Genomic DNA, 25,401 nt, shown 5'->3' on the forward strand with positions numbered 1-25,401 from the left:
TATTTAGATGATAGTTTTTATTCTATTTTTTTTGTGCTGCTTCTATTTACATAAATATTTTTGCGACCTTATGTATTTAGGTTGCCGCTGCTGCTGCTGCTTTCATCTAGTATTCAAATTCCGTTGGAATATTTGCTGCTGGGTGCTTCAAAAATGTTGCCAAACCCTCTCTGAAGATGATGCAGAATTCAACCAACTAAAATTGTTTTATAATCGTTGAAAAGGTCACAAATGTGAAGAAGAAGAAGAAGTACTTTAGCTTTTATGTCCTGCATTAATCTTTGAACAATCCCAAACGACGTCGCGCTTTCTCACAAAGGTCAAGTGAAGGAACCAAACGTTCCATCTATAGATCTCAGTTCCCTCCTCGCTTTTAAAACTTGAGTTATGACGACAGTTCTTGACGTCAGTTTATATTCATGTTTATTAGCAACAAGCTTTAGCAACATAACTTTGATAGCAGTGAAATTAGATAGCTCAAAGAAACCTTACGACAGTAGTTGCTTTTTTTGCCCAGTTTTATTCATATTCAAGTTGTGTTGAAGTCCGTTAGTTGGGAAGTTGTGAGTGACCCAGTAACAGGCATTAAAAGTAATTAGCATGCTATAATAGCATGTAATGTGTGACTTGGGGCCACACAACATTCTCCTCTTCGTTTTGTTGTTCTGATCACTTCGTTATTATTATATAAGCGAAGCGTTCGTTCCACCTCACTGACTGACTGGGAGAAGACGCAGCTACAAATATATATATTTAAGTATATATATATGGACAAAATGCGATATGCAAACACCTTGCAAAAGACTTTCACTTTTGCACGCTTTATGCCTCGCTCTCGTTGTGGACCATTTGCTGAGCGGAAGAGCGGGGAGAGAGGAAGAGGAGAGGAAGACGAGCAAAAGAAAAGATGGGAAAGAAAAAGCACTTCCGTTTTGCTGCTGGATGTCAACCGGGTGGGATTGTCAGCTCAGCGACAATTTACGATGCCAAAACTCATTTGTTTTCAAGCTTTACTTTTACACTTTACACACCAAGAGAGAAAAGCAAAATTATCGGAATTTACGTCGATAAAAATTGAATTTATGATAATCGTCGTGGCTTAAGAAATGTAATGAAAATGAAATAGATTTCATTTGTAAATTCACTTTTGGAATTGTTTCTTGGGATTAGCGTTCAATCATTACTGCAACATTATGATAAATACTTGTTAAATTACAAATTTAAATTCTTTGAAATTTAATGAAGTTTTCACAGTAATTGAAATGAATCATATTGTTGTTTGCTTGCATATTGTTAGAAATACCAGTTTTATGCATTGTACTGGACTGTTTAGTTTCGTTTAATTATTTTTAATAAATACAACTTTCAATCTATTGTGTTGCTTATTAAGTTTTCTACTTTCAATGAAAATATTGATGTGAAATTGAAATTTGGCATAGCTTATAAAGAAATACTATATTCACTAATTTGTGAGTATTTACTGTATAAATAAATTATTATATTTTTAAGTTCAAAACGTTTTCGTCTGAAAATAATTTCTAATGCAAATTTGTTTCAGCTGACAAAAGTTTTCATTCATTAAGTCTTTTTTTTTGTGGTTTGTTTTGGGCAACGAATTGTTTTGGTACACAAATGTATCTATAGCTGTGACTGTCGCTGTATCTGCAGCTGAGCATTGATTTGTTCGTTATTCTTGTTGATGCAAGACAATGGCTATCGCTTGTTTTGCGGCTGCGGGTCGAGAGACCAACCAAGAGGTGCGAAGAGCTGCACATGTGCACCAGAAGAGGAGTCGAGTTGAGTTGAGTTCTCGGCATAGGAATTTGAGGCCCCAGCCCCTCGGTTGCACTCTCAGCGCATTTTTATCGCCTCATAAACAATCTTTTTCTCCGCCTGCTTTTGAGCACAATGAGCATCAACAACAACAACAATAATAAATGCAGCGGATGCGTAGTCAAGCAAGAATGCGGGAATGGTCAGAGACCTGAACTGAAGTGGCAACTGAAGGCGCCCAGTAGGTCAGATGGATGGGGCAAAACACACACACAATGCGTGTCATTAGAATAGGTAAAGAGGCTGCACTGAAATGACGATGACTTGCATTAAGCTTGGCTAATTGGCAAAGCTATTAAACGCAAGCTTTTTTTTGAAGAGCTTCAGGCAGCAGCTTTTTCTCTCCTTTGAGCAACTTGTTTGTCAATAAATTGTTTATCAATCTTAATTTCCGCTACATTAAGAAACAATAACTAAAGTGAATGCCAAAATTGGCTGCCAATTAACATTGTTGTTTCTGTTGTTTTTTCTTTTGAAATTGAAGCCAATGAACAAACTCGAAACAAAAACCGGGTGCAAGCCATAGAGAGTGAGAGAGAGACAGAGCAGGAGCGACTGAGACAGGTTACAAACACTCTCGACGTCTCTAATGTCGGAAATGATTAGTTGAAATTCCAAACTGGTTCGCTTTTGTGGCTACTTTTAGACTTCGAGTTGTTTCAAGCTTTGCGCTTTGGGCAACAAGCGAAATTTTCCTACTCTTTTGGATGCGTCGCCACCAGTTGAACAACAATTTGTCCAACAAAGTTTTGCAAGCGTAGCACACATTTTAGTTTTTTTGTGTGTTTCGCCTACAGGTGGATCGAGAGTAGTTCAGCTCTTATGTCACATTCGACATTTTTCAAATCATTCAACATATCGAACGTGCCCTGTTTCTTTGATTTCCCGCTAAAGCCTTCTTTCCAGATACAATGGAATCATAACAAAAACACACACACACACACAAACAGCAACTTGCCATACCTGAGAATTGTAGTGCAAACAAAGCAGCAAAACTTGCTGCGAACTCGAGGCAGAGGCAGAGGAAGCGCGCATGAATACGAAGTGCCAAAATTCCTAAATAACATCATTAGGCAAACTTTTCGAGCACAATAACATAAACGAAAAGAATAAAGCCGAATCGAAATGAAAACGAAATTACTGTTGAAACCAAAAACAACGCTGCGACCGCAAACGAAACAACAAGAACTAAAAAACAACAGCAATAACAGCAGAAGAAACAGAACGCAAAGCCAAAGCAGCGGAACTTTTGCAATAACAACAACGACACAACAACAGAAGTCGAGCTTTTGGTTAATGGCGCAGTCAGAGCTTGAAGCGTAGCTCAATGTGTCGAAAAGAGACAACGCTAACGATTTATGTGTATGTGCTCGTGTATGTGGTTTATGTTATGTGCCCATTGCTGATGTTGTTTTTGTTGCTTTGCGCTCCTCTTCTTGCACCTTGTTAGTTTATTCGCACTCGCGCACTTTGTTATGGTTAATGCTGTTTGTTATTGTTGTGCTTGAAAAAGTTCAACGACATCTTTCGCTCTCTTTTTGGCTGCTTTGACGCAGCACATTCTGCAAATGTTAACGGACTTTGACACAACAAAGATGCACACTAAAAGCAGCAGACAGAGATCAAGTAAAATGCATTAGGATTGAGCAAAGGAAAACACAATTTGAAGTCAATGCACGCTTATCGCATGGCTATAGAGCGGGGGTAAAAGGGTGGTAAATTGCAGCTGCCACACTAGGGCAGGCAGCAGACGGCATTTCGATAAGCGGCCAATGGCCAGCAATTAAACCAGGAAACGTGCAACTCGTTCACGCATTCCACGCGACACAAACAAACAACACTTAAATGTCACATTGTCTATCTCTGTCTTGCTCTTTATTGCGGCACGTGTCGACACACAATGTATGCATGTTTGTCTTGTGTGTTGTCTGACTGTCTGTCCCCCTTCCACATGCATGTTTTGCCTACCTGCCTCCTCTACTTATCTGTCTATCAGCGATTGCAATCAAACAACAAGAAAGCAAGTTGGCAGCTTTCGTTTGGAGCAAATAATTGCCCTTTTTCCTATAGGGAAATTAAGCTTCGAAAAGGGCAATAAATAAACGCAAAATGCAAAAGGTGCTCAAGCTAACTTTCCGCTTCGCGTGGGACGCACAAGTCACAAAGTCTCGCTGGCGTAGTCAAGGTGTCAATTTGGAATGCTAATTAAATTCTTGGCTTATTTCAGGGTAATGTCAATGGACTGAGTTGGGGGTCAATTAAAGGTGTGACTGCGCAACATATTTTGATTTATTTGGTGTCGTGTCGAATATCTTATCGTCTTTTCGGTATCTAAACATAATACAAATAGTGCTACAGTTGAATTTCTTATCTCTTTCTCTATGCATTCCACATAGTTGGGGATCAAAAATGCAGTGTGGCCGCAGCTTACAGCTCAAAAAAGGACATGTACAGCCCCGCACATGAGAACGATCAGCGAGAAGAACAAGAACGAATATCAGAAGCAAAACATAAATAAAAAAAGAGCAACTCGTTTTCCCCTCCCTTGTTGTTTTGTGCCCTTTTTCAGTTGAAATCTAAGTAGCCAGGCAAAAAGAATGGCAGGTGAAAGAGGAACTTAAATACACACATATTCTTATTTATGCATGCTTGCATGTTGTTTTTGTGTTTACCTTTTTTGCTGTTTATGTATTTGCAACAGTTGCAAGATTGAGTATATAACGAGTAGAGTAATTCCTGGTTTAGCGGCGTCGTAATCCACAGTTTGTGCAATGCGTTGCTGATGTTGTTGGTGCTGCTATTAATACAACTATTTATGTTGTTACTTTTACACTTTCACTTGTTGTTGTCGATGACGTTGTTGTTGCTATTAGAAATCACAAACGAGGCGAAAATATTTCAATTATTATGTTTCGCTCTCCTACACACACACACATACACACTCAAACATGCACCCACACACATTCGCATTCACATTTAGCGAAACGATAACAAAACTGCAGGTGAAAATTATGCGGTCACACAGAAAATTTTTGTTTATGAAAAGTGCCAAATGCGTAGTGCAATTTAAGCTTGCTAACAGTTGTTATTGTTGTTGCACAACAAGTACAAACAACACCAACAATAACACAACACAGCAGCAAAGCGTATACAACACAGCGTTACGCACACAACGACACCAATTGCGGCTTTGCAAAAAAATCTCGTTACGGCTTTGGTTGTGTTGTTATTGTTGTTGTGTGTGTAGGTAGGCAGCGCGCTAAAATCTACACAAGCATTCAATCCGTGTGTGAGTGTGCGTGCATGTAAGCGCACGGATGTGTGTGTGTCTTGTTCAGCACGTACTTTTTGCGTGTGTGTACGCCTGTTTCTTGAAAAAAACGGCAAATTTGACGACAGACAGCAGCACACTTGATTCAATATTTGAAATATCTTGCTTATTTATTAATCAATGCTTTTTATTATCATTCGCTTTGCATATTTGTTTAAGTGGACGCGCGCACTTTTTTCTTGCTTTTTGCTAGGCAGACGATAGACGACGGCAAAAGGCACACCTAAATACATGCATATGTATTTATGTATATACACACATACATACTCGCATCAGAAGCAGAATCAGAATTTGAGAGACGCGACGCGCACAAATCGTATTTATAATTTCAACTAATATATTGCGTGAATATCAACAATATGCTATATTTATCATAGCGGATATTATTGTTTAACAGTGTGCGATAAAAAACTTGTATTTTTTCGACGTTGTTTTTGTGTTTTCCACACCACTGTACGAACAAATTATGCGACAAACGAGCGAGCGACCGACGCGACGTCCGACTCGTTCAATTATTGTTTTGCTACTGCTCGATAGACGGCAGCGTGACCGCAAGTCGCAAGGCAAAATGTACTAAATTACGACCAAGAATATACCACATGCATTACTACTATATTGGTTGCATTTTGTTAATAATGCTGCAATTCTGCACAATTGTGTACAAAACTACTTATCGACCCGTCAGTTATTAATTTAATCGCATTTTGAAAAAAATAGACACCAACATAAGAAGCATAAATACCTCTTTGGTATTATTAGTATTTTAATTCCACTTTCGCATTGGGAAGGCGCGGCACGATAGCGCTTGTTATCGATAAGTATGCAAGAGGGCGCGCGGCGTATTCATTTTAATTGGTTTGTATCCTACAGTTTGATGAATATCGCATTTGTTTGAGTTGAACTTTAAATACATTTAAATGAGTAAATAAACGTACAGTTCAGCATAATTGTAAGACCAGTAACGTTAAATTATGAGCACCAGCAGCTAAAATATCAAATTTCGTATTAATGGGGACAGGCCTCGTTAAGTGCGACAAGGATGTCGAAAGTGATTGAATCCTTGGATAAACATTGTGGTCATCAATTCTAAACGCTTCCTCAGCATAGTGTGCAGACAGTAGTAGTAGTAGACGGTTGTAGACTATTAGATTAGGGTGCAAGCAACCCCTGAGTGGCATGCACGTGCTAACCAGTGAGTAAGACGCCGCCGAATGCCTGTTGAACCCTCGCTTTCCCTTCTCTACCGCGCTTTGCGGCACATTTATTTTCGCATGCCATTTCATTGATAAAAATAAGATGCAACTAAGAGACAGTAGTTATATATAGATACTATATGGAATGGGTGAATGACTCATCCAATGTCAACACTGGCAAAAAGGAACCTTTGATTGACTGATTGATTGGCAGGACGAGCGACCTCTTTTCTTGTCCATCACTTTGGGGCGCCGGAAGTTGTAAAATGCCATAAATAGCGAGTTGTGCTATATTAACGAGAATTTCGCATTTGGCAAAGCAGTTTATGATCTATTTCCAGTTAAATAAATATATTATATGTTCAAGACGCTGCATTCGCTCGATTTATCTTTCTTCTTCGTTTGAGTTTGCATCTCGAACAAAATGCCATAAATTGAATAATGCGTTTTTAAGTGACGCTTAGACGCATTCTTCAGTAAATTGTGCAATTGTTAAAGTGCCCGTCAACAATGCGGGATCGACGGACAAGTCAGAGGGACAGAGAGACGGAGTGACGGACTGAGCTGGTAGCCTGCAACGGGCTTCGGGCTGCATTGCTACAAATTAGACATCAACTCCAAGTGTTTCGGAAGCATTACACACGCACACACACGCACATGAACACGCACTTACACTCACGCACCCGCCAGATAAGATCTTGAGGCGCAGATTAGACAGAGCGAGAGAGTGAAAGAGAGAGAGAGAGAGAGCGGGAGAGCTGTGTTCAAGTGGTACAGCTGCCTACGACAGTTCAACAATCTGTAAATAGGGAGAAGAAAGATGCATCCGTTGCCTGGACATTTCTCAGACATTCTTCAACTAGTTTAAGTCGTTGCTGTAGCCCAATTTAAGCGCAAAAAAATATAACATGCAAGTTGCAATATTCTTAGCAAACCGAAGTATAAATACTCTATCCTTACTCTGTCCACAAATTTATAATTTTTAATAAATGTTTTGCAAATTAAATAATTTATTATCGAAACCGACCCATAAATACCTTGATTTTACTCTGCCCACAAATTTATAATTTTTAATAAATGTAACTATTGCAAAATAATGAATTTATTATTGAAACCGACTTATAAATACCGATAATTTACCTTGCCTACAAATTTATTATCAGAATTCATACATTGAATGTCCTGTAACGGAATTTAAAAAACCAAAAAAGAGAGCATCCAAGATGTACTTATAAACAACACACAGACTTAAAGATACCCTGCTGAGTGTTGTCTAAGAAAAAGTACAGCGGAAGAAAAAGTATGAAGGAAGACATAAGTGATAAACAAACTAGAAAAAATAAAATATTTTAAACCAATTTTTAAGTTTATTGAAGTTATAGATTTATATATTTGTATTTTATTATGAATTTTAACGTTTAATTTATTTTCACTAAATAGGAAAGGTTTAAAAGTAATACCATTTTATTATGTCAGGTGACAGATAATGTCTTCAAATTTATAGTTTGTAAAATAATTAATACAGAAAATGTATATAGCAGCTGTATTAAAATAGGTCCGATTTGGCTAATTTTAAGAAAGATACTACTTATAGCAAAAATAAGTAACTCTGCAAAGTTTCAACTTGATAGCTGTCAAACTAAGCGACTAAATCGCATATTACCCCGCGGACGGACGGACGGATGGACAATAACAAATCAAGAGCAAAACTCTCAGTTTGTCGCCCTTATGCACCACATACTTGTGAACACAAATTATCATGCTAACAAGAGTGTATTATAGGCTGCGTTGGCGTTTTTCCCCAAGCTCCAAATCTTCCCCAATTGGGTACACTTTCGTCCCCCAACCAGAAATGCCAAAGTTAAAGCCAAATACATGATTGTTTGGTCACAGCATGGTAAAAAGAAAACAGAGCATGAAATGCTCAAATAAATGGTGGAGTTTTCGTTATGGATTTTCGCTTGTTCAAATAATATTCGCCACAGATTTTGCACATTTAGCATATCGATCCATAAGCATGACAAAATGCCACAGCTGGGAGAGGTTCAAGTGGGATGCCATTTTGAGGAACGTTGTATCACAATTGAATTTCTGTTTCGAGTTCATTAAATTTTGCAGTTCCATAGAAGAATTTGCTCTCTGCCCGCATTCCACAAACTGAAACGAAGCGAGAAACGAAAACAAAAAATCTCTGCCCGAAAATGCCAGAAAAATAAAATGAAATTTAATCAAATCAATTATGAATTGCCTGCAGAAGAATTATCACACAAACAACTCACACACATTGAATGATTGCTGGGAACCGAGACACAAAAAAAAAAAAGCGAAACGCAGTGAGTGTAGCTTGAGGCAGGGGCAGGAATGGGTCTAGTGCAGCTCCAAAATAAAAAAAAAACTGACGAGACAGACAAACATACAAAAGGAAATTAATTTTTTATTGTATTTTTTTATAGCTTTCAATTCGGCCTGCGGGCCTGAAAGTAGGGATGATACCCACAACAAGAAGAAAAAAAAGAAAAACTATTCCATTGCTGAAGGGAAAAAAAAGAAACTATGTTATATGCACGACAGTTAATTCAATTTACTGTCTAATTAGTGGGTATAGATAAAAGAAAAAACAAACAATGTAGCCCTGAAGCCAACAACAATTTACTGCATCAATTAAGATTGCTTTGAATAAATACTTTGGATTGTTTTGATACTTTTACTTTTATAGAAAATTCCCGAAAAATAGCAATAAATAGTGTAATGACTTCAAAAGATATAGAACTGGCTTAAAAGGTAATATTATAGATGAGAATCAATCATTCTTACAATGTATAAAAGGAATAAAGATTTTGGAATAACAGGAATCTAATGAGGGGGAAATTCCTGATAAATTTCAATGATCCATTAGCAATTACTTCATTATAGATTACTTTATGTGAAATGTTTAGAGATAATTGTGCATAATTCTTTTTTAGATTCCAAATCATATTTTATAGAAATTTTACTTTGTTTGAATCCATTCATAAATCTGAAATTAGAAACATCATCTTATTAATACTAAATTTAAATTTTAACAAAGTTTCATAATAAAAGAATATGAATTTCATCAACACTTTGTTGGTTTCTATAGGCTAGATTTCATTACAAAGATCCTGATTTTAATTTTGGAAATTTGAAATATAAATTTTCAATAGTAAAGCCCAGGTCTAGTAAAGTTTCATGAGGATAATATGAATCTCAAAAATTCATTGTGAGTTTCTACATATGCTAAATTTCTTTATATAGATTTTTTTTTTTTTCATTCATTTACCTGAAATTGTAAAGATCAACTGATAAATGCTAAACTCAACACATGGCAAAGTTTCATAAAGAAAAATCTAATTTCTAACAATTCTTTGTTAGTTTGATTACGAAGATTTTACATGATTCTAACTCATTCATAATTTTGAAATTTTGGGATACAAATCAAAAGTTGGAAAATTTGAATTTAGACAATTCGTTGTTTATTGCTTCGTTGTCTATTGCTAGATTTCATTATCAAGATTTTTCCAGTTGTTTTTCCATTCATTAAGCTGAAATTTTTAAGATTAACTGTTTAATGCTGAAGTCAACACTTGGCAAAGTTTCAGAAATAAAACTATAAGTTTCTAACAATTATTTGTTAGTTTTATTACTTGATTTGAACCCATTCATAAATTTGAATTTTGGGATACACATTGTCAATAGTTGTCAATTGTAAATTTCAACAATTCATTGTTAGTTTCTATACATGCTAAATTTCTTTATATAGATTTTATGTTGTTGTTTATTCATTCATTAATCTAAAATTTTAAAGATCAACTGATTAATACTAAAGTCAACTCTTGGCAAAGTTTCATAAGGATTGTTTCTGTCTTCCTTAATTGCACACATTAAATAAAATTTAAAACCAACATGAAGCTGTATATATGAGACAACCACATTGAAAGTTTCATAAAGATTAATTTACTTTACCGATGCTTTTAGAGAAGGGAATGCTAGAATTTCGCAATGGATTGCCAGCAGGTAGGCAAGAATTCCATTAAGAACAATGAAGGAAAGTGGGAATAGTGTGTGTTGCATTGAGTGGCCCATTCGAACGATTAATTCCCCAGCTATTCAAAATATTGCTTCAATAACAAGGCAACAAAGAATATACATATGTGTGTGTGGGGCCTTTAGGGCGCACCCCAGTGGGCTTGATGATGATGATTTCGTAAAGTGTTTTGATATAAATACCTGGCGAAATGTGTGAAATATAAATGTGCCTGGGGAATGTTTACCGAGTCGGGCCTGCAGCAGCAGCAGCGTTGCACATATAAATCGCAGTGCCACAAAATTCCATAAACATATTTTCAGCATTTAAAAGTGGAGCAAACCGACACAAATAAACGAAGAAGTTCAATGCGCGAGACAAAGTGTCGTCCCCACTTCGTGAATATTGATAATAAGTTCAATTCCAAAGCTTCAGAATTTATTGGGGGGAATTTGTGACACGCCTAAAAATACACATTCGACCGAGGGGAGCTTCTCTCCCTTCCCTCCTCCCAATTCATTTTATAGGGCATGAAATGCCTGCTGAGCACAAGTGCAGCTGAAGCACTTTTTCCCTCTTATTTTATGTACATCTTCGATGTTGTACTTACCCCAAATAACGCCTTGATGCTTCATTGGGGTGCTGTGAGTGTGTGAGTGTGTGTTTTGGAGCATTTGTCACTGGTGCCCATTAAATAGGCATCGCGAAACTCCAAAATCATTGTTGGGGTTGCTAAAAATAAAACCCCAAAGCGACAGATACGATCAGACTGTGTTTGCGTTGTCTTTAGTTCTTCCCTATAAATGGGCGACTATTTATACTTAGCGACCCATAAGAATATAATATATTAGGCTGTTCCTGAAAGCAGGAACCGCGCGCTGGCATTTTCAATTAGAAAGAGCTTTGTTATTGTTCGTGACAAGTCCACAATTAATTGGCAGCTGACCTCAGAGAGATTCCTCGAGTGCCCCTCGACATGTCATTGTCAGCTGCACAAGCTCTCTATATATATGTATATACCAGACTATATAAACATTGGAATACTCTGCGGCGAGACTTTCGTAATCTCAACAGCAGCAGCAGCAGCACATTGATTACCATCGAAGTTGGCCAAGTGGCGCCTTGCCACGCCCCCCTTTTGCAGCAGACATTAATTAATTAGGCAAATATTCCAGATTCGAAACCCCTTCTCACCACACAAACAGACAGACAGATCTAAGGCCAATTTAGCCAAAACAATGCAAACGTTTGTATTGAATTTGTTGTTTGCTATTTCATTTCCATATTCTCTACCTCCATCTATAGCTCTATCTCTATCTCACTCACTCTCACACTTCTGCTGTGATATATAGCAGATGTAAATCGCATTTTTCTAGCGAAATTGCAATTATATTTATTTTCAAGGCGCTTCAAGTGGTTGAACTACTTACAAGCTGTCATTCACTGGCTCCTTGACTACAAATGATCATCTTCGTCTGCTCCACATGCTGACGATCAACATAAATCGTTCTATTCTATATGTTCTTAAATGTCTTAATGATTAAAACTGAAAGTATTCCTATTTTGGAGAATTATCTAGAAAAATGTAGAACAAATGAATGAGCAATCGTTTGAGAATTTTCTTGGTTTGTTTTTTCTGATACTACAATTACTTGTACGGACATTATTTATAATGATAATAACCTTCCAGTAATTCTAGTAGTAGTATAAGAAAACTTACGATATGTAGAAGTAGCAGATGAAAGTATTCCAGTAGACAAACAGTAATCTGTACTTACTTCTACTTCTATTTCTAATTCTACTTCTACTTTTACGTTTCTCTTTACTTCTACCTCTACTTTTCTTTTACCTCCTCTTTTATCTCTTTTTTTATTTTTTACTTCTATTTTTACGTCTACTTTTATCTTTACTTCTACTTCTACTTCTACTTCTACTTCTACTTCTACTTCTACTTCTACTTCTACTTCCTCTTCTACTTCTTCTTCTACTTCAACTTCTACTATTTCAAGACTTTCTACTACTATTTCTTACAATATTACTACTCTACTACTACTCTTCTACTGAAATAATTTATTTTTCTACTTCTACATATTGCAACTTCTTTTGTACTACTTCTAGAATTAGTACTTAAACTTGGTACGTTATGTTTTCTGCTGACCTATCTATTCTCTATATGTTTAGATTTGGAAATATAGAGTTTGATTTCGCTATTATCGAAATTAATTCCTATAATTTAAAGTACTTTAGCAACAAAGTTTTATATATCTTTCATTTATGAACAAAATATTATGATGCTATCGAAAGGATTGTAGAATCTGCATTTAAAAACTTGCATATTATAACACTCGTCAAATAATATAAACACTTTCGACTTATTCTTCCTCTTCTTCCACTCCTTTCATTACCACTTTTACCATAACTTCTAATAGAACTTTCCTTCCATTCCCACTTTTACTATAACTTCTAATAGAGTATTATCTGTTTACTATCAGTTACTAATCTATTTATTCACACAAAAGACTTCTCTGTTCTTTAAAATTTGCAATCTTTCATTATCATTGTATAAGTACTTTACTTTTATTACTACGACATCCCCCTTTCCTTTATTCCTGCTACCATTGTTCGTTCAATCTTTAATCTTGCATAACCAATTGTAGCACCCCATCGAATTTAATAAAAACATCTACAAATTTCGTTGGCAGTTATTATAAAATTTCCATTAGGTCCCTGGCTGTAAGCTGTAAACAGCTTGGCAAACAGCGAGTGTCAAAAGAGATCTTGCTGAAGTAACGTACAATATTATGCCTTCTGGTGTATGAGTTGAAAGAGAGTATTGGAGTACTTCATGGCCTGCGGCGAAACAGAAACAGAATCAACAACGAGTGAAATATGAGCATGTTGAAGAGAGTGTCGGACCGGGAGTTGGAGTCGGAGTCGGAACAATCGGAACTGTGCCAGAGGGTTGCTCTTGTTGCTCCGCTGCTGGATGCACACACATATTGTTTATTGTCGGGCCGTTGGCCACGTGACCCTGGCCCAGGCACAGGCCCAAGCCCCGGCGTCTGTCAAATATCTGTCATGACGCTGCAGCCCGAAAAAGGAACGAAAGAAACACCCTTCTAGTCATACTCGTAGGGGGAAACCATTCACATACGGTACAGTCATCACAGCGCAATTGGGGTGGCAAATGCAACAGTGAGTTGATTGATATTTGCTGGATTTTTAAAGTCTAATTATAGGCTTAGGGGCTGCAAACTGACTGCGTGACTTTAACTTTAACTTTAACACCAACGCCTCGCCTCGCCTCTGAACATCTGGCGCTTGTTATGCGGGTTGAATCATCATCAACATCGGACTGATCTGACTTGCTAAGATGAATGATCCACTCGTCTGACTCGACTGACTGCAAGATCTATCTCCGTGACAGCGGTTTACTGCATTTCCCCGCAACAAACCAAAAGTAATTACTAATAAACATTTTTCTGCTTTCTGGGACGCAACGGGGTGCAAAATGTCTGTATTTGTCCTAGTCCACGTACGTTCTCTGTGCGTGTGTGCGTGACAGGAGTTTGAGGCTAGGTGTGGTCGGCCTTTCCTGGAACAGTGTGTGTACTTGATACACACCCCAAAACAAAGAACACCAACAGACAGGCAGTCGAACAGTCAGTCAGCCGAGTCAATCGTGTGGCACTGGCCCATTGTCTGAGTGCTTATTTAGGTCATGTTCCGGGCAGGGAAGAAAGACCGAGAGATGGAGAGACAGACAGACTGGCAGGCGTGTTGTTAGCTCGTATTTAACCTCACCTTACGTTACTGACCAGCCATGGGCATACCTTTGAGCCTGATTCGTGTCAAGCAGATTAGCACCACAAAGACACCACACAGAACGTCCCCAAAAAGCTAGAAACGTGCATAATGAACTTGGTATGGCAAATGGTAATGGGATTTGCACATCACGAAATGTGAAATGGGAATGTGAGCAAGGAATGCTCTCTTTCCACTTTAATCATTCAGTCACATTTCCTGCCAGTTCATAAATTGTTTAACAAGTCTTGCCTCGGCGCACGTGCAACCTCTTGAGTTGCAAACGCATTTGCTTGCAGCTATCAAATGCATATCGAGACGCATCTCCTAAGCTGTTTCACACCACATTCGAGATTCGTCCCGCTAATAGCTTAGGTTGACAGACAAAGGATCAGTGCGTTGCACTTGAAGTTCAACCGCAGCCGGATGTGAAAATCTCTACGATATACACAAAATGCACTTAACTCAACTAGAGGGGAAAAGGTCAAGGAAACAAAATGTGGTTTTCTAATTTACATGTTAGTATACAACTACAGTTTTATTTTAGTTCACACAATCGGTAAGTAAACTATTTTGTAATTCTCTTGCCTATTTGCGTCTCTTTGCTCCACCGCCCGCCGCCTTCTTCTGTGGCGCCGGCTTTGGCCTTTGGTTCTTACGCATGCTACGTTTGCGATTCTCGGCCTTCTTCGTTGTGTTCTCCTCGTTGCGCCGCTTAATGAACTCCAAACGCATGCGAGACTTGACAATTTGTTCCGGCCTACGCATTTCCTTGTCATTGCTGCTGATGCGTTTCTTCAGCTCCATCTTCGCATTGTGACGCGCATGACGACCCACAGGATAGCGTTGAGCATGCGACAACGGCTTGAAGTTGTCGTCGTCGCTGTCGGCATTCTCACGCTGCAGCTGCTCCTCGATCTTGGACTTTTCCTTCCATTCGTTGTAGCGACCCGTCTTGAAGGAGGCGGGAATCCAGGCACCCGACTCTGTGCGTATTTTGTTCGAACGTGGATCCTGCACTGAAACCATTTTCTTCTTGATGCGATCCCACTTCTTCAGACCAGGTTTGTGTTGAGTCTCCTGCGTTCGACTGCGATCCACCACAGTGAACTCTGCATTGCGTGCCTGTCGCTCGAATGAGTTGATGGCGAGACCATCTTCGGTGGCCTTATCCGCCGCCTGATAAGGTATATAGTTCTCCTCATCCTTGACTTGCAACTTGCGTTTCTTTTTCTTCGATTTGTCCGCATACAGCGAGTCCATGTTTTGTCGTCGCTTGGGCGCCACAACTTTCTTAAAGGCATCGTTAATGGTTTCATCATCAACTGTGGAGGTCGTTTGTGGTTTGGCTGCGTCATCCACTCGCTGCGCCTCCTCAACTTCCTCCTTTTCACGCTGCAGTCGAAACTTTTCAATAACTTCTGCGTGCTGTGAGCGCTTCTCCTTCATAACCACAAAAGGCGTGGACTTTTGTGTAGTATTCAGCTCGAATATGGTCTGCAAGTGTAAGAGAAATAGTTGAGATTTTTATGTTTTCAGTTTTTGGTTAAAGTTCTACTTACGCCACCCGGTCGGAAGTTACGCATCTTGACCAAAATGTCATGCTTCTCCTCTTCCAGCTTGCGCTCAGCTTCAGCCACCTTTTGCTTTGACTTGGCATTGAGTTCTTCGCCACTAACTTCAGCCGCTTGCTGCAGGGCAGGGGCAGCATCAAAGAAATCCTCTAGAGACTTGAGAGCAAAGAACTTGATCTTCTTGACACGTGCATTGGCATCCGTGGAAGCTACAGGACGCGAGCTCAAGTACTTTTTGTAGGCATTCTCACTTGTGCGTAAGACACCAGCCTGTAAAATAAAATGAATATTAGAATTTTCTCCTAATCATTGTAAATCGCATTTAAATACTCACAATATGATGACTCTTCTTGATCTCCGTCACACTGAGATGCTCTTCTTCCAGCAAATCCTGTGGTATGGTGCCTATCGCAGCGTTGTCATTGATGTCGAATGGACGATTCAAAAACAGATGCAAATCCAGCAAATGAGCTGTGTCATCTGTAGAGAATATGGAATAGGCTGTTCCTGTGCGTCCAGCACGGGCACAACGACCGACTCTGTGGACAAACAACTTGGGTACGCCCGGAAAGTGCAGATTGACCACATAATCCAAGCTGGGTATGTCAATACCACGCGCAGCTACATCTGTGACAATCAAAACGGAAACCTTTTTGCTGGCAAACTTTGCAGTGTTGATTTTACGTGCCGATGGATCTAAGCTGGAGTACACTGAAGTATTGGAAATACCAGCTTCACCGAGTATCTAGAAAAGTGAAAGGATTAACTAGAAATTCTTTAATCGCATCACATCACTTACGAATGCAATCAGCTCCACGTGATGTTGGGTGCCGGCAAAGACCACAGTTTGTGCTTCCTTGGGTATCACATACTTGAGCAGCACCACCAACGCTGTATAGCGATCATCGGGACGACAGTAGAGAAACTTGAGAGCCAAGGCATCGGGCAGCTTGGACTCGACATCGAGACGTATGAGCACCGGATCACTGAGACCAGCGCGAGCAAATTCCACCAGCTGCTTGGGCAATGTGGCCGAGAACATGACCATTTGCCGTGAGGCAGGCAGACGATGCAGCGTCTCATTTAATTGCTCGCCGAAACCCATTTCAAACAGACGATCCGCCTCATCAAAGACCACATATTCTATAAGAGCAGCGATTAGTAAGATGTAGACTGTGAAAATATGTTAGTCACTCACCAATTGAATTCAGTTTTAAATCCATTTCGACACACAAGTGGAGGAAGCGACCTGGTGTCGCCACAATCACATCCGGGCATGTGTGTATGGCTGAGAATTGTGAATCCATCGAATCACCACCCAGCACCAAAATTGTCTTCAGCTCCATGAAGCGACCCAGCTCCTTGATGAACTTGTATGTCTGCACAGCCAACTCACGAGTGGGCGACAATATCAAAGCACGTGCTCCCTTTGTGGGCTCACGACGCTGCAGCTTCTCGAAGAGAGGAATCAGGAAACAGGCCGTTTTGCCGGAACCTGTTTTGGCCATAGCCACAACATCGCGACCCTCTAGGATCAACGGTATAGTTTTGCGCTGAATGGGTGTGGGCACTTTGTAACCACGTTTTGTGATGCCCTTGATCAGATCAAATCCCAGGCCCATGGACTGAAAGCCGCCGCTTTTCTTCGACTTGGGTTTACTTTTGAGTATGTCATCGTTGCCACGGCTATTGCTGCTCCCACTTTGGTCCAACGATGGGAAGCCGGGAATTTCGTCGCCCTGCTTCTTTCCCTGCAAGTCAGAATGGTTTTATAGTAATTAACCAGTGAAATTGTTTATATTTACAAACCATTTCTGCAATATTTCTAAAAAATCAACTGGTTACAAATTCACACGTGCAGGCGCGGAATCAGTGTGACCGCAACTAGCATTTTAAAAATGCACTCTACAGTATAATTGAAAATACGTTATATCGATAGATATGTTGATTCGATTACTTCTATCGTTGTTTACAGTGCCAAGCAATAATGCGAATTGTGAAGGTTGCACAACAGCGATGCCTATTGTGACGTCACAAATTTTTGGTTGGAGTACACAGGAAACCGGATAATCTGACGTCATGCAATGGAACGACCCTTTTGAGGCTTCCCAATAAGACAAGTCAATATTTTGAAGTTACAAGACTTTATTAAATGTAAAAAATATACATATACAATGTTGTAAAATCGTTCATATTCTAAGCATCTGACAAATGCATGATGGATCTCTCTTACAAAATTTGTTTATATATGTAACATTTAAACTTGAACATTAATCAATGATTTCTTTTTCCTGCTAAACGCTAGTTACTTACATTTAAAGTTAATGTTAATGAATTAATTCATAAATGATGTTGCTATTAGCAAAATGTAGGCCAACACGTGCGGAAGCAGTCAATACAGCAAACTAAAAATGTTCTCTTAAACCGAAAGCTTAGAAATAGAATATCTTATGTTTTATATGCACTATCATAAATGTTATGAATATTTACACGGCGTACGAAATAAACTAAATCCTTCGCTAAATGTCCACATAGTCCATTTCCACATCGGATTCACGCACCAGCAACAACTGCTCCAAGCGCTCCAGCCGCTGATGCATATCCTCCTTTTCCTTCTGCACCAATTCCACGCTTCGACGCAGTTCCTCGTTGTGCCGCCGCAGCTCCTGCAGCTGCCGACACATCTCATAGGAAGTCAGCAGTGGCATCACATTGGGACCCTTTCCAGTCGCATTAACATCATTGGCGCCAGCGCGTAAATTTGGACGCACGCCTGCCGCAGTTTTGTTGGCTGTTCCATTGTTGTTGCTGGCGGCACCAACAGTTGCTGCTGCTCCAGCTCCAGCTGCTGGCGTTGGACGCAGTTGTATCGTCTGCACGGTGCCCATTTGACCACGAAGCGTGCTTGTCGATGCGGGATGCGATGTGTGTGCTGGCGTTGCATTCATGGTTTCGTTTACCAAATGCTGCTGCTCATCCAAGTTTCTGTTATCCAGCGGTCGGGCCACTGTTGGCAGCTTCAACTAGAATGGTTTTCATAATTAATATAATGTTTATGATTGCTATGTTTAAGATCAAACCTGACGCGGCTGCAACTGTCGCATGTTGACCAGCTTGGTGCCATCTGCTAATTGACGCACTACTCCAGAGCTACAGAGATTAAAACCGAATTGAATTAGAGGACTTTTTCTTTTATAACTCATCATTCTCACCTTGCCAGCGTTGCGGGTATTTTCTGCAGAGACTTGGGTTGATCGCACAGCTTCTTAAAGTCCGTCAGCGAGATAATTCTTATATTCTGCAAAAGTAAAGCCACATTTTAGAGATTTTCCCCGTTGAAAGTGTTTATTGCATACCTTGTTTTTAGTTACGCCACCCGCTACCGTTGGTGACGGCGTCTCCTTTTGCTTGATGACATTCATACGTATCTTTTGCGGTGATAAATTGTGGGCAGTTGCATGATTTGTACTGGGATGTAAACCGATAGCGTTCTTTCTTAAATTATTACTGATAGTTGTTCCGTTTGTACTTTGTTTCACATTGGTTCCACGATTCGTTTCATGCAATAGCATACGTCCACCCTCAGAGAGCACAAGTTGTCGGCCATTTCGTAGCGCCGTGTTCAGCATCTTCTTCGATGCTTCATCGTCTGGCAAAGTAAGAATACAATTTACTCAAATTAAAGTGCTTAAATCAATTAAATTTTTACCCAATTGATTGTCTTGCATCATGTCTGCAATTCCATGAGTTTTTAGCATATTTAAAGCTGAATTTCCCAGCATGTTGGTGTCTGGAAGGTAAGCTTGTTTAGTTGGGAAAGTAATAGAAAGTTGCTGCAACTTACGCCCTCGCAAAGTTTCCAGCACATCCATCTTATCCTCCACAGACATGTCTGTATCTTCAACACTTCTCGTTGACTTGGGATCATCCATAATTGAATTAACTGCTTCACTGGTTTCCTTCTACAAAAATCAACAAAATGTTAGTAACTAGTAATTTAATATGTTGACTTAAAGTTTATGCAACTCTTTAGAGCTTTTACATACTTTAATCTTAAACGTTTTTCGCTACGTTTTGCATGTTTAACAAATGGAATAAAATTGTATCAAGCATTTATAAAGACAAATAATTAATGCAATGTTTACCTCCGATTCCTCGTTGAACTTGCGACTAGCCTGCGATTGTCGAGCCGCCTCCAGTTCGGCCAGAATGTCCGCCTGTTCTGTGAGCACGGCAAGAGCAACTGGAGTCTTGCCAAACTTGGATATCAAGGTGACATCCGCATGACTTTTAAGCAGCATGCGTACGATGCTTTTGTGCCGCTTCTCCACAGCCCAGTGCAGCGGTGTCATGCGAAGCTGTGCAAGGAGAATGAATACATATTGCTTAGCCAGCCAAAGTGAAAGTATAGTTGGGAGTTTCCTTACCATATCACGTGCATTCACAGCACACTTGAGTGCGAGCAGCAGGCTGACGATGCGTTCGTGCCCATAGTAGCACGCTAAATGCAAAGGTGTGCGATCCACTTTGGTTTTAGCATCCATATTGATGCCACCTTGTAGCAGAATTTCACAGATTTCCAATTGGTTATTCATGGCAGCAAAATGCAACGCCGACATTCCCAGCTACAAGCAAATTATGGTGTCACTTTTTTTTGTTTGTGTTTTGTGGCATTTGCTAACTCACCCAGTCGGAGGCAAAGGGTGCTCCATGTGCCAGCGCAGCCTTCACGCCGGCCACATCGCTGTCCCGGGCACATTGCAACAGTTGCTTGCCCAAGTCAACGACCGTTGGTGCGGGCGCGTTGCCTTTTTTTTCAGCAGTAGCTCGCTCTCGGTGCGCTGCAAATTGGCAATTTGTTAGTTAGCATGCACTACACAGAATTCTGGTTGAATTTCACTTACAATCTCATAGTTTAACAAATTGGACAGCTGCTGGTTTAGGGATTGGGCCTCCATTGCCACACTGCCATCAGCTCGCAATGTGGCCACAACTTTGCTGTTGCTGTTTGCTGTGGCTCCAGCAACGCTGTGCATTATTACCAGGCAAACTCTTTCAGCTGTTTCACGCGCGTATGCTCAAATAACATAACTGTGTGTTGAGGTAACTGTTTTGCGGTCAAAAATCACAACAAATTTGTAAATTTACAATGATCATCTGTGTGTGTATGCGATCACCCATTTGTTGATACTATAAGTGTGACCAAAATATCAATTTCGAGTTATACCACTCTATTTGGGCGAGAATATACTAAACATACAATTCACTCAAAGCAATCAGCGTTAAGCTTACCATAAATAACAAGGCCGTTATTTCAAATGACTATTTTGGCTTGAGAATTTATTTTCTATTTTATTGTTCAAAATATTATTATACACAAAAATGTTGACGTCTTGCGCTAACAGAGGCGTCCTAGCTACCAGCATGTTAAGCTGCTGTTATAAGAATAGTTATGTTAGCAAACAGCTGATTAGTGTCCCGCGTTATAGCAAGCAGCTTTTGACAAGGTGCGCAAAAAAACGTTTATTCAAATAAGAAAACCTTTGATATTTATTGAATCTTGTTTTCCCATTCCAAAAAGAATAAATATATATAGTTTTGTTCACGTTTTGGATAAATATATATGTATATTTATTTATTTGGCATTAATGGTACACTTATGCTTGTATATATTTATTTACTTGCTTCCGTTCGAAAATGTACATAATATGGATGTGTTTGTGTGTGTTTCATATCATTTTTGGTTGATTTCCAAACATTTCTGGCATTCGTACATCGAATAAATTGCTCACAATCAGTCATAACCAAGTATTAACCACATTTAACGCATTCAATAATATGTATACTATACGTATTTATGTGTGTTGTATGTATAATTATTATGTATGTAACTTTTGCAATTATTTATTATCATATTCTTTCATTTGTGTTTTTTAAAACATTTCGAACATGTCGCCCTCTATTTTATAGTTCCACGTGTGTTCTCAAGTTGTTTATTCCGACAACTTTTTGAATTCTTGTCAATCGAATTCGAAATTGTTGCAGATAAAAATGTGTCGTCTAAATACAAATGATAGAATCGGAACACAAATAACATTTTGCAAAAATCAATAAAATTCTAATCATTTCAAAGGTTTCTTACAAAGTCTATTAAATAGTAAATTGCTTTCAGAATTTGTTTTTGTTCATTTTGTTTTAAATTTCATTTTTAACTTAAGCTGGTCTTACGCATTTTAACTAATTGTTTTTTTTTTTGGCATATACGAGTTTTTTTCTTAAGAAAAATTAAATTCGCTCATTTGTTTTGAAAATTGTTTCTCTGTTTTTTTTTTGTTAACATTAAATGTAATTATTTTTTTTTTAGTTTTTACATTTTTTCTTTTTTATTTTTATTTTGACCAAATTCACAAGGAACAATTTAATTGAATAATGCTCGCTTAATATTTTTCTCTATGTTTTGTAACTCATTGAAACTACATTTTATTTTAAATTATGGCTATATAACGCATATTATTAATGCCTATGAATATGTATGTATGTTCTTTTGTATATGCTATAAAATGTCTAATTTCATTTCATTAATTTCCAGCTAAGTTTTGGACTTCCGCATTTATTCTTTTTATTTTTTCAACAGGTGTTTAATTCCATTGCTTGGAGCTCTGAAGGCGCCAAAAGAATAACAGGTGCAAAAAAAGATATAATGATAAATTATCAGAAAACAGAAAAAAAAAACGAAAAGAAAAACGACTTTATAAACGATTAGAAACAAAACATATTTATTTTAAGCTTATGACAAGAATCAAAATTAATTATATACAGATAACAGACTTGTCGGATTTTGGTTAATGATATCAGAAGAAACAAATAGTTGGAAACACCATAACAAAAATGAATGGAAATAGTAAATATCAGAGTAAAATTAACTTAAATGATACGAATAGTAGTTGCCTTACCTGTATTCGCTCTCTATTAGTAAATGCAGTTTAAATATTATGTAATTGATAATAATAACAAATATCTTTTTATATATACTTATATCGTGCACGTTTTTTTTTTGTTGCAATTCTTGCCGTGCTCTCATGCCCCGCCCCCGCCCCCCACTACGACGACTTTCTACGTATCGTACTCGTATATTGGTTGTATGATTATTGCAATTGCAATTGTGATTGCGATTTCTATTTTTTGCATTTTTCTTGTTGCCTTCAAATTATAATTATGTATAAATAGTATGTGTGTAGTATTTATGTGACTAAGCAAATGATGAGTCCACCTCTTGCTGCTGCTGTTGTTGCTGCTGCTGTGCGGCAGCGGCTTCCACCATTTCGATGGCTGCCACACGTGCTGCCGTCAGCGTGACATCGGCATCGAAGCCCGGCTTGTGCGTGGGCGACTGACTCGGTGTGCAATTGGTGCTCTTTGGCTTGCGGAACCAATTGCCAATGCGACGACGTCCGAGTGAACCGGTCGATGTGGTCGACAGCATTTGGGAGCCATTCGAACTATTCGAATTGGCATTCGCAATGCCATCGCGGGATTGCGATTTCTTTGGCAGCGTATCGCAAGAGCGATACGGCGACTTGGCTGGCGAATCGGGCACTGAACTGTCGCCACTTGCAGACGTGCCTCCGCCATGAGCTTGCTCACAGTCTGGCAGCTCGTAATCGGATTGATCGGAGTAGTCACCCGGTCTCTCATCGTAGTTGTATTCGCAGCCAGCCATCTCCGAGACGTACAACGCCTTGCCGCCAAAGTTACGCTCCAGGGCGAGCGTATTGAGAAAGCGATGCTTGCGATTCGCCGAACGGAAACTGAAGTCATACCACTTGTCTCGAGACTCGCAATAGATGCGCAGCGAATTCTTGATGGTGTGTCCAAACATTTTGCCATCGCGCACATTCACCACACGACAGCGATCGAGGAAGATGCGACCCTTGTAGATGAAATGACTCCTCTTGATGATGTCCCGCTTGCAATAGATCAGTTGGTTGTCGAACAGAAACAGCGTGCAGCTGGTGTTCCACAGATTCTGCTTCTGGCGTGTGGCATCCACTTGCAGAAAGAAGCGTGTGCTATGCAGATGCAATGGCGGCCCCTTGAAGTTCTGAAAACTGGCCTGATGCCGAGCTATTGTCTCGCTGTGGCGTTTGCCTTCGTTGACAGCTTCGGTGATGCCGCGCATCTTCTCGAGCGCACGATTCACCATGTCGTGGGTATCGGGCACATCCAGTTGGAACACATCATGCTGCTCGCAGTCGAGTGTCTCAGTTTGACCATCCACCTCATCGTTGGCGCCGTTGTTGCTTAAAGCAGACTTGATAATCTCGTTGAGGTGCAGCGGATAGCGACAGATGCGCTGCACGGGCGCCAGCAAATGCGCCGAGAGCGGCAGCTCCGCAAGGTTCTGCGACTCACGACAGCTACAAGAGTAGAATAGAAATTAGTATAAGGTTGTTATAAATTCAGAGATTAAACTTACTTCTCTAAGATGGTGCGTGCGTCTTTGATGCGGTCGTAGGATTCGAGTTCGATGAGTGCACGTGGATACGCATTGCAGTACGTGGAGTAGCAAAGGAATCCTTTGTGCTGCAAAGAAATAAACGGGAAAGATTAGTAAGAAATAGGTAAGATACAAGCGAATATACCACAAAACAAATAAGAAAGCTACACAAGATTCACAATATTCACTGAAAAACTACCAAATTAATACACCACAAAAATACTACAAATATACCAAAGGTTATATTTGGTATGAAGATATAGTACCTTATTCAAATTATGCCATAGAGTGCAAAATATACCAGTCAAAGTAACTATGATACCCAGTAAGTAGGGGTTTTTCTCCATACGAAAATATTTCTTAAATAACTTCTTCTATTTTTATCTGATCAAATACTAAATACACACCAATGCCTATACTTGGTATGAAGATATAATACTGCATTCAAAATATACCATATAGAGCAAACTATACCAGCCAAAGTGAATAAAACCCCTAGTAAGTAGAATTTTTGCCCAAATAAAAGTATTTCTTAAACAACTTTTACAATTTGTATTTGATAAAATAATAAAAATATACTAAAGGCTATATTTATATACCATAAAGTGCAAAATGTACCAGCTAAACTAACTAAATGTACCCGCTAACTAACTATTTCCTCATACAAAAGTATTTCTTTAATACCTTCTATAATTTGTATCTAATAAAATTCTAACAATATCCCTAAGCCTATATTTGGTATGTTGATATACTACTACATTCAAAATATACCAGATTGTCAGCCAAAGCAACCCGCTGTTGACGCAAGAATATATATACTTTATATGGTTGGAGATGCTTCCTTCTGCCCAAAGTTATAATACCCTTCTTCCCTAAGGGCAGCGGGTATAAAAAGCAGTTTTAAGGAAAAGTGAACTTACCATCTTGAGAAAGACCTTGGACAGCTGATTCTGTTCGATGCCCTTGCGCAACGCCTCGAGGAATCGACGCTGAAACTTGTAGATGGCTGTGATGTTGGAGAAGATCAGGCGAATGCTGTTCGGTGAGAATATATCGATGCGTTTGCTCATCGCCGGCAAGTATCTGAAAGTAGAGATAACGCGATAAGTTAGTAAATGCATTTCAAA

The 25,401-nt window shown here is 39.1% G+C and overlaps 4 protein-coding genes and 1 long non-coding RNA gene across 12 annotated transcripts in view; 1 reads left to right on the forward strand and 4 right to left on the reverse strand.

Annotated features, from left to right (window-relative positions):
* The window catches only part of LOC133840942 (uncharacterized), a 42,506-nt gene extending 36,824 nt beyond the window's left edge, over window positions 1-5,682 (reverse strand). The window contains 2 exon segments of the mRNA XM_062273165.1: window positions 4,506-4,699; window positions 5,179-5,682. The gene's annotated coding sequence lies outside the window, so the exon portion shown is untranslated.
* LOC133840951 (uncharacterized) overlaps window positions 1-25,401 on the forward strand; it is a 191,585-nt gene that overhangs the window by 16,959 nt on the left and 149,225 nt on the right. The window lies entirely within an intron of this gene.
* On the reverse strand, window positions 14,707-17,690 carry LOC133844045 (ATP-dependent RNA helicase DDX54). Its single transcript, XM_062277867.1, has 6 exons — window positions 17,587-17,690; window positions 16,976-17,528; window positions 16,577-16,920; window positions 16,112-16,522; window positions 15,766-16,047; window positions 14,707-15,700 (listed from the first exon to the last, which is right to left on the reverse strand). Exons 1-6 carry the CDS (start codon window positions 17,587-17,589, stop codon window positions 14,792-14,794), a joined length of 2,502 nt encoding a protein of 833 aa, XP_062133851.1. The 5' UTR covers window positions 17,590-17,690; the 3' UTR covers window positions 14,707-14,791.
* On the reverse strand, window positions 17,985-20,980 carry LOC133844047 (CARD- and ANK-domain containing inflammasome adapter protein). Of its 3 annotated transcripts, XM_062277872.1 has the most exons (11): window positions 20,682-20,979; window positions 20,464-20,618; window positions 20,205-20,402; window positions 19,923-20,135; window positions 19,622-19,739; window positions 19,487-19,567; window positions 19,134-19,426; window positions 18,990-19,075; window positions 18,858-18,927; window positions 18,268-18,800; window positions 17,985-18,208 (listed from the first exon to the last, which is right to left on the reverse strand). In XM_062277872.1, the coding sequence occupies exons 3-10, from the start codon at window positions 20,394-20,396 to the stop codon at window positions 18,297-18,299; spliced, it is 1,557 nt and encodes a 518-aa protein (XP_062133856.1). In that variant the 5' UTR covers window positions 20,397-20,402; window positions 20,464-20,618; window positions 20,682-20,979; the 3' UTR covers window positions 17,985-18,208; window positions 18,268-18,296. The 3 variants fall into 3 exon arrangements, with proteins under 3 accessions (XP_062133856.1, XP_062133857.1, XP_062133855.1); XM_062277873.1 differs by having other exon boundaries at window positions 18,192-18,800; window positions 20,464-20,607; window positions 20,682-20,980; XM_062277871.1 differs by having other exon boundaries at window positions 18,192-18,800; window positions 20,682-20,978.
* The window catches only part of LOC133844042 (uncharacterized), a 37,975-nt gene continuing 35,488 nt past the window's right edge, over window positions 22,915-25,401 (reverse strand). For all 6 annotated transcript variants that reach the window (XM_062277859.1, XM_062277858.1, XM_062277860.1 and 3 more), the window contains 3 exons: window positions 25,195-25,357; window positions 24,254-24,360; window positions 22,915-24,194 (listed from right to left, as the gene is read on the reverse strand). In XM_062277859.1, coding sequence (XP_062133843.1) covers window positions 23,027-24,194; window positions 24,254-24,360; window positions 25,195-25,357 — 1,438 coding nt within the window. In that variant the 3' untranslated portion in view covers window positions 22,915-23,026. The remainder of the gene's footprint in view (window positions 24,195-24,253; window positions 24,361-25,194; window positions 25,358-25,401) is intronic.

Source organism: Drosophila sulfurigaster, chromosome 3 (assembly GCF_023558435.1).
Source record: "Drosophila sulfurigaster albostrigata strain 15112-1811.04 chromosome 3, ASM2355843v2, whole genome shotgun sequence".
In the NCBI taxonomy this organism is placed as follows: Eukaryota; Metazoa; Arthropoda; class Insecta; order Diptera; family Drosophilidae; genus Drosophila; species Drosophila sulfurigaster.

Excerpts from the sequence above, each read along its gene's own strand:
- LOC133844045 (XM_062277867.1), bottom strand. Across the intron at positions 16,921-16,975 it reads TTTAAAACTGAATTCAATTG|AATATGTGGTCTTTGATGAG; the intron begins GTGAGTGACTAA and ends CTGCTCTTATAG. Across the intron at positions 16,048-16,111 it reads TCAAGAAGAGTCATCATATT|GCTGGTGTCTTACGCACAAG; the intron begins GTGAGTATTTAA and ends TTTATTTTACAG.
- LOC133844047 (XM_062277873.1), bottom strand. The coding sequence starts at position 20,813 with ATGCACAGCGTTGCTGGAGCCACAGCAAACAGCAACAGCAAAGTTGTG. Across the intron at positions 20,403-20,463 it reads CACCCTTTGCCTCCGACTGG|CTGGGAATGTCGGCGTTGCA; the intron begins GTGAGTTAGCAA and ends ATTTGCTTGTAG. Across the intron at positions 18,928-18,989 it reads ATACCCGCAACGCTGGCAAG|CTCTGGAGTAGTGCGTCAAT; the intron begins GTGAGAATGATG and ends TAATCTCTGTAG.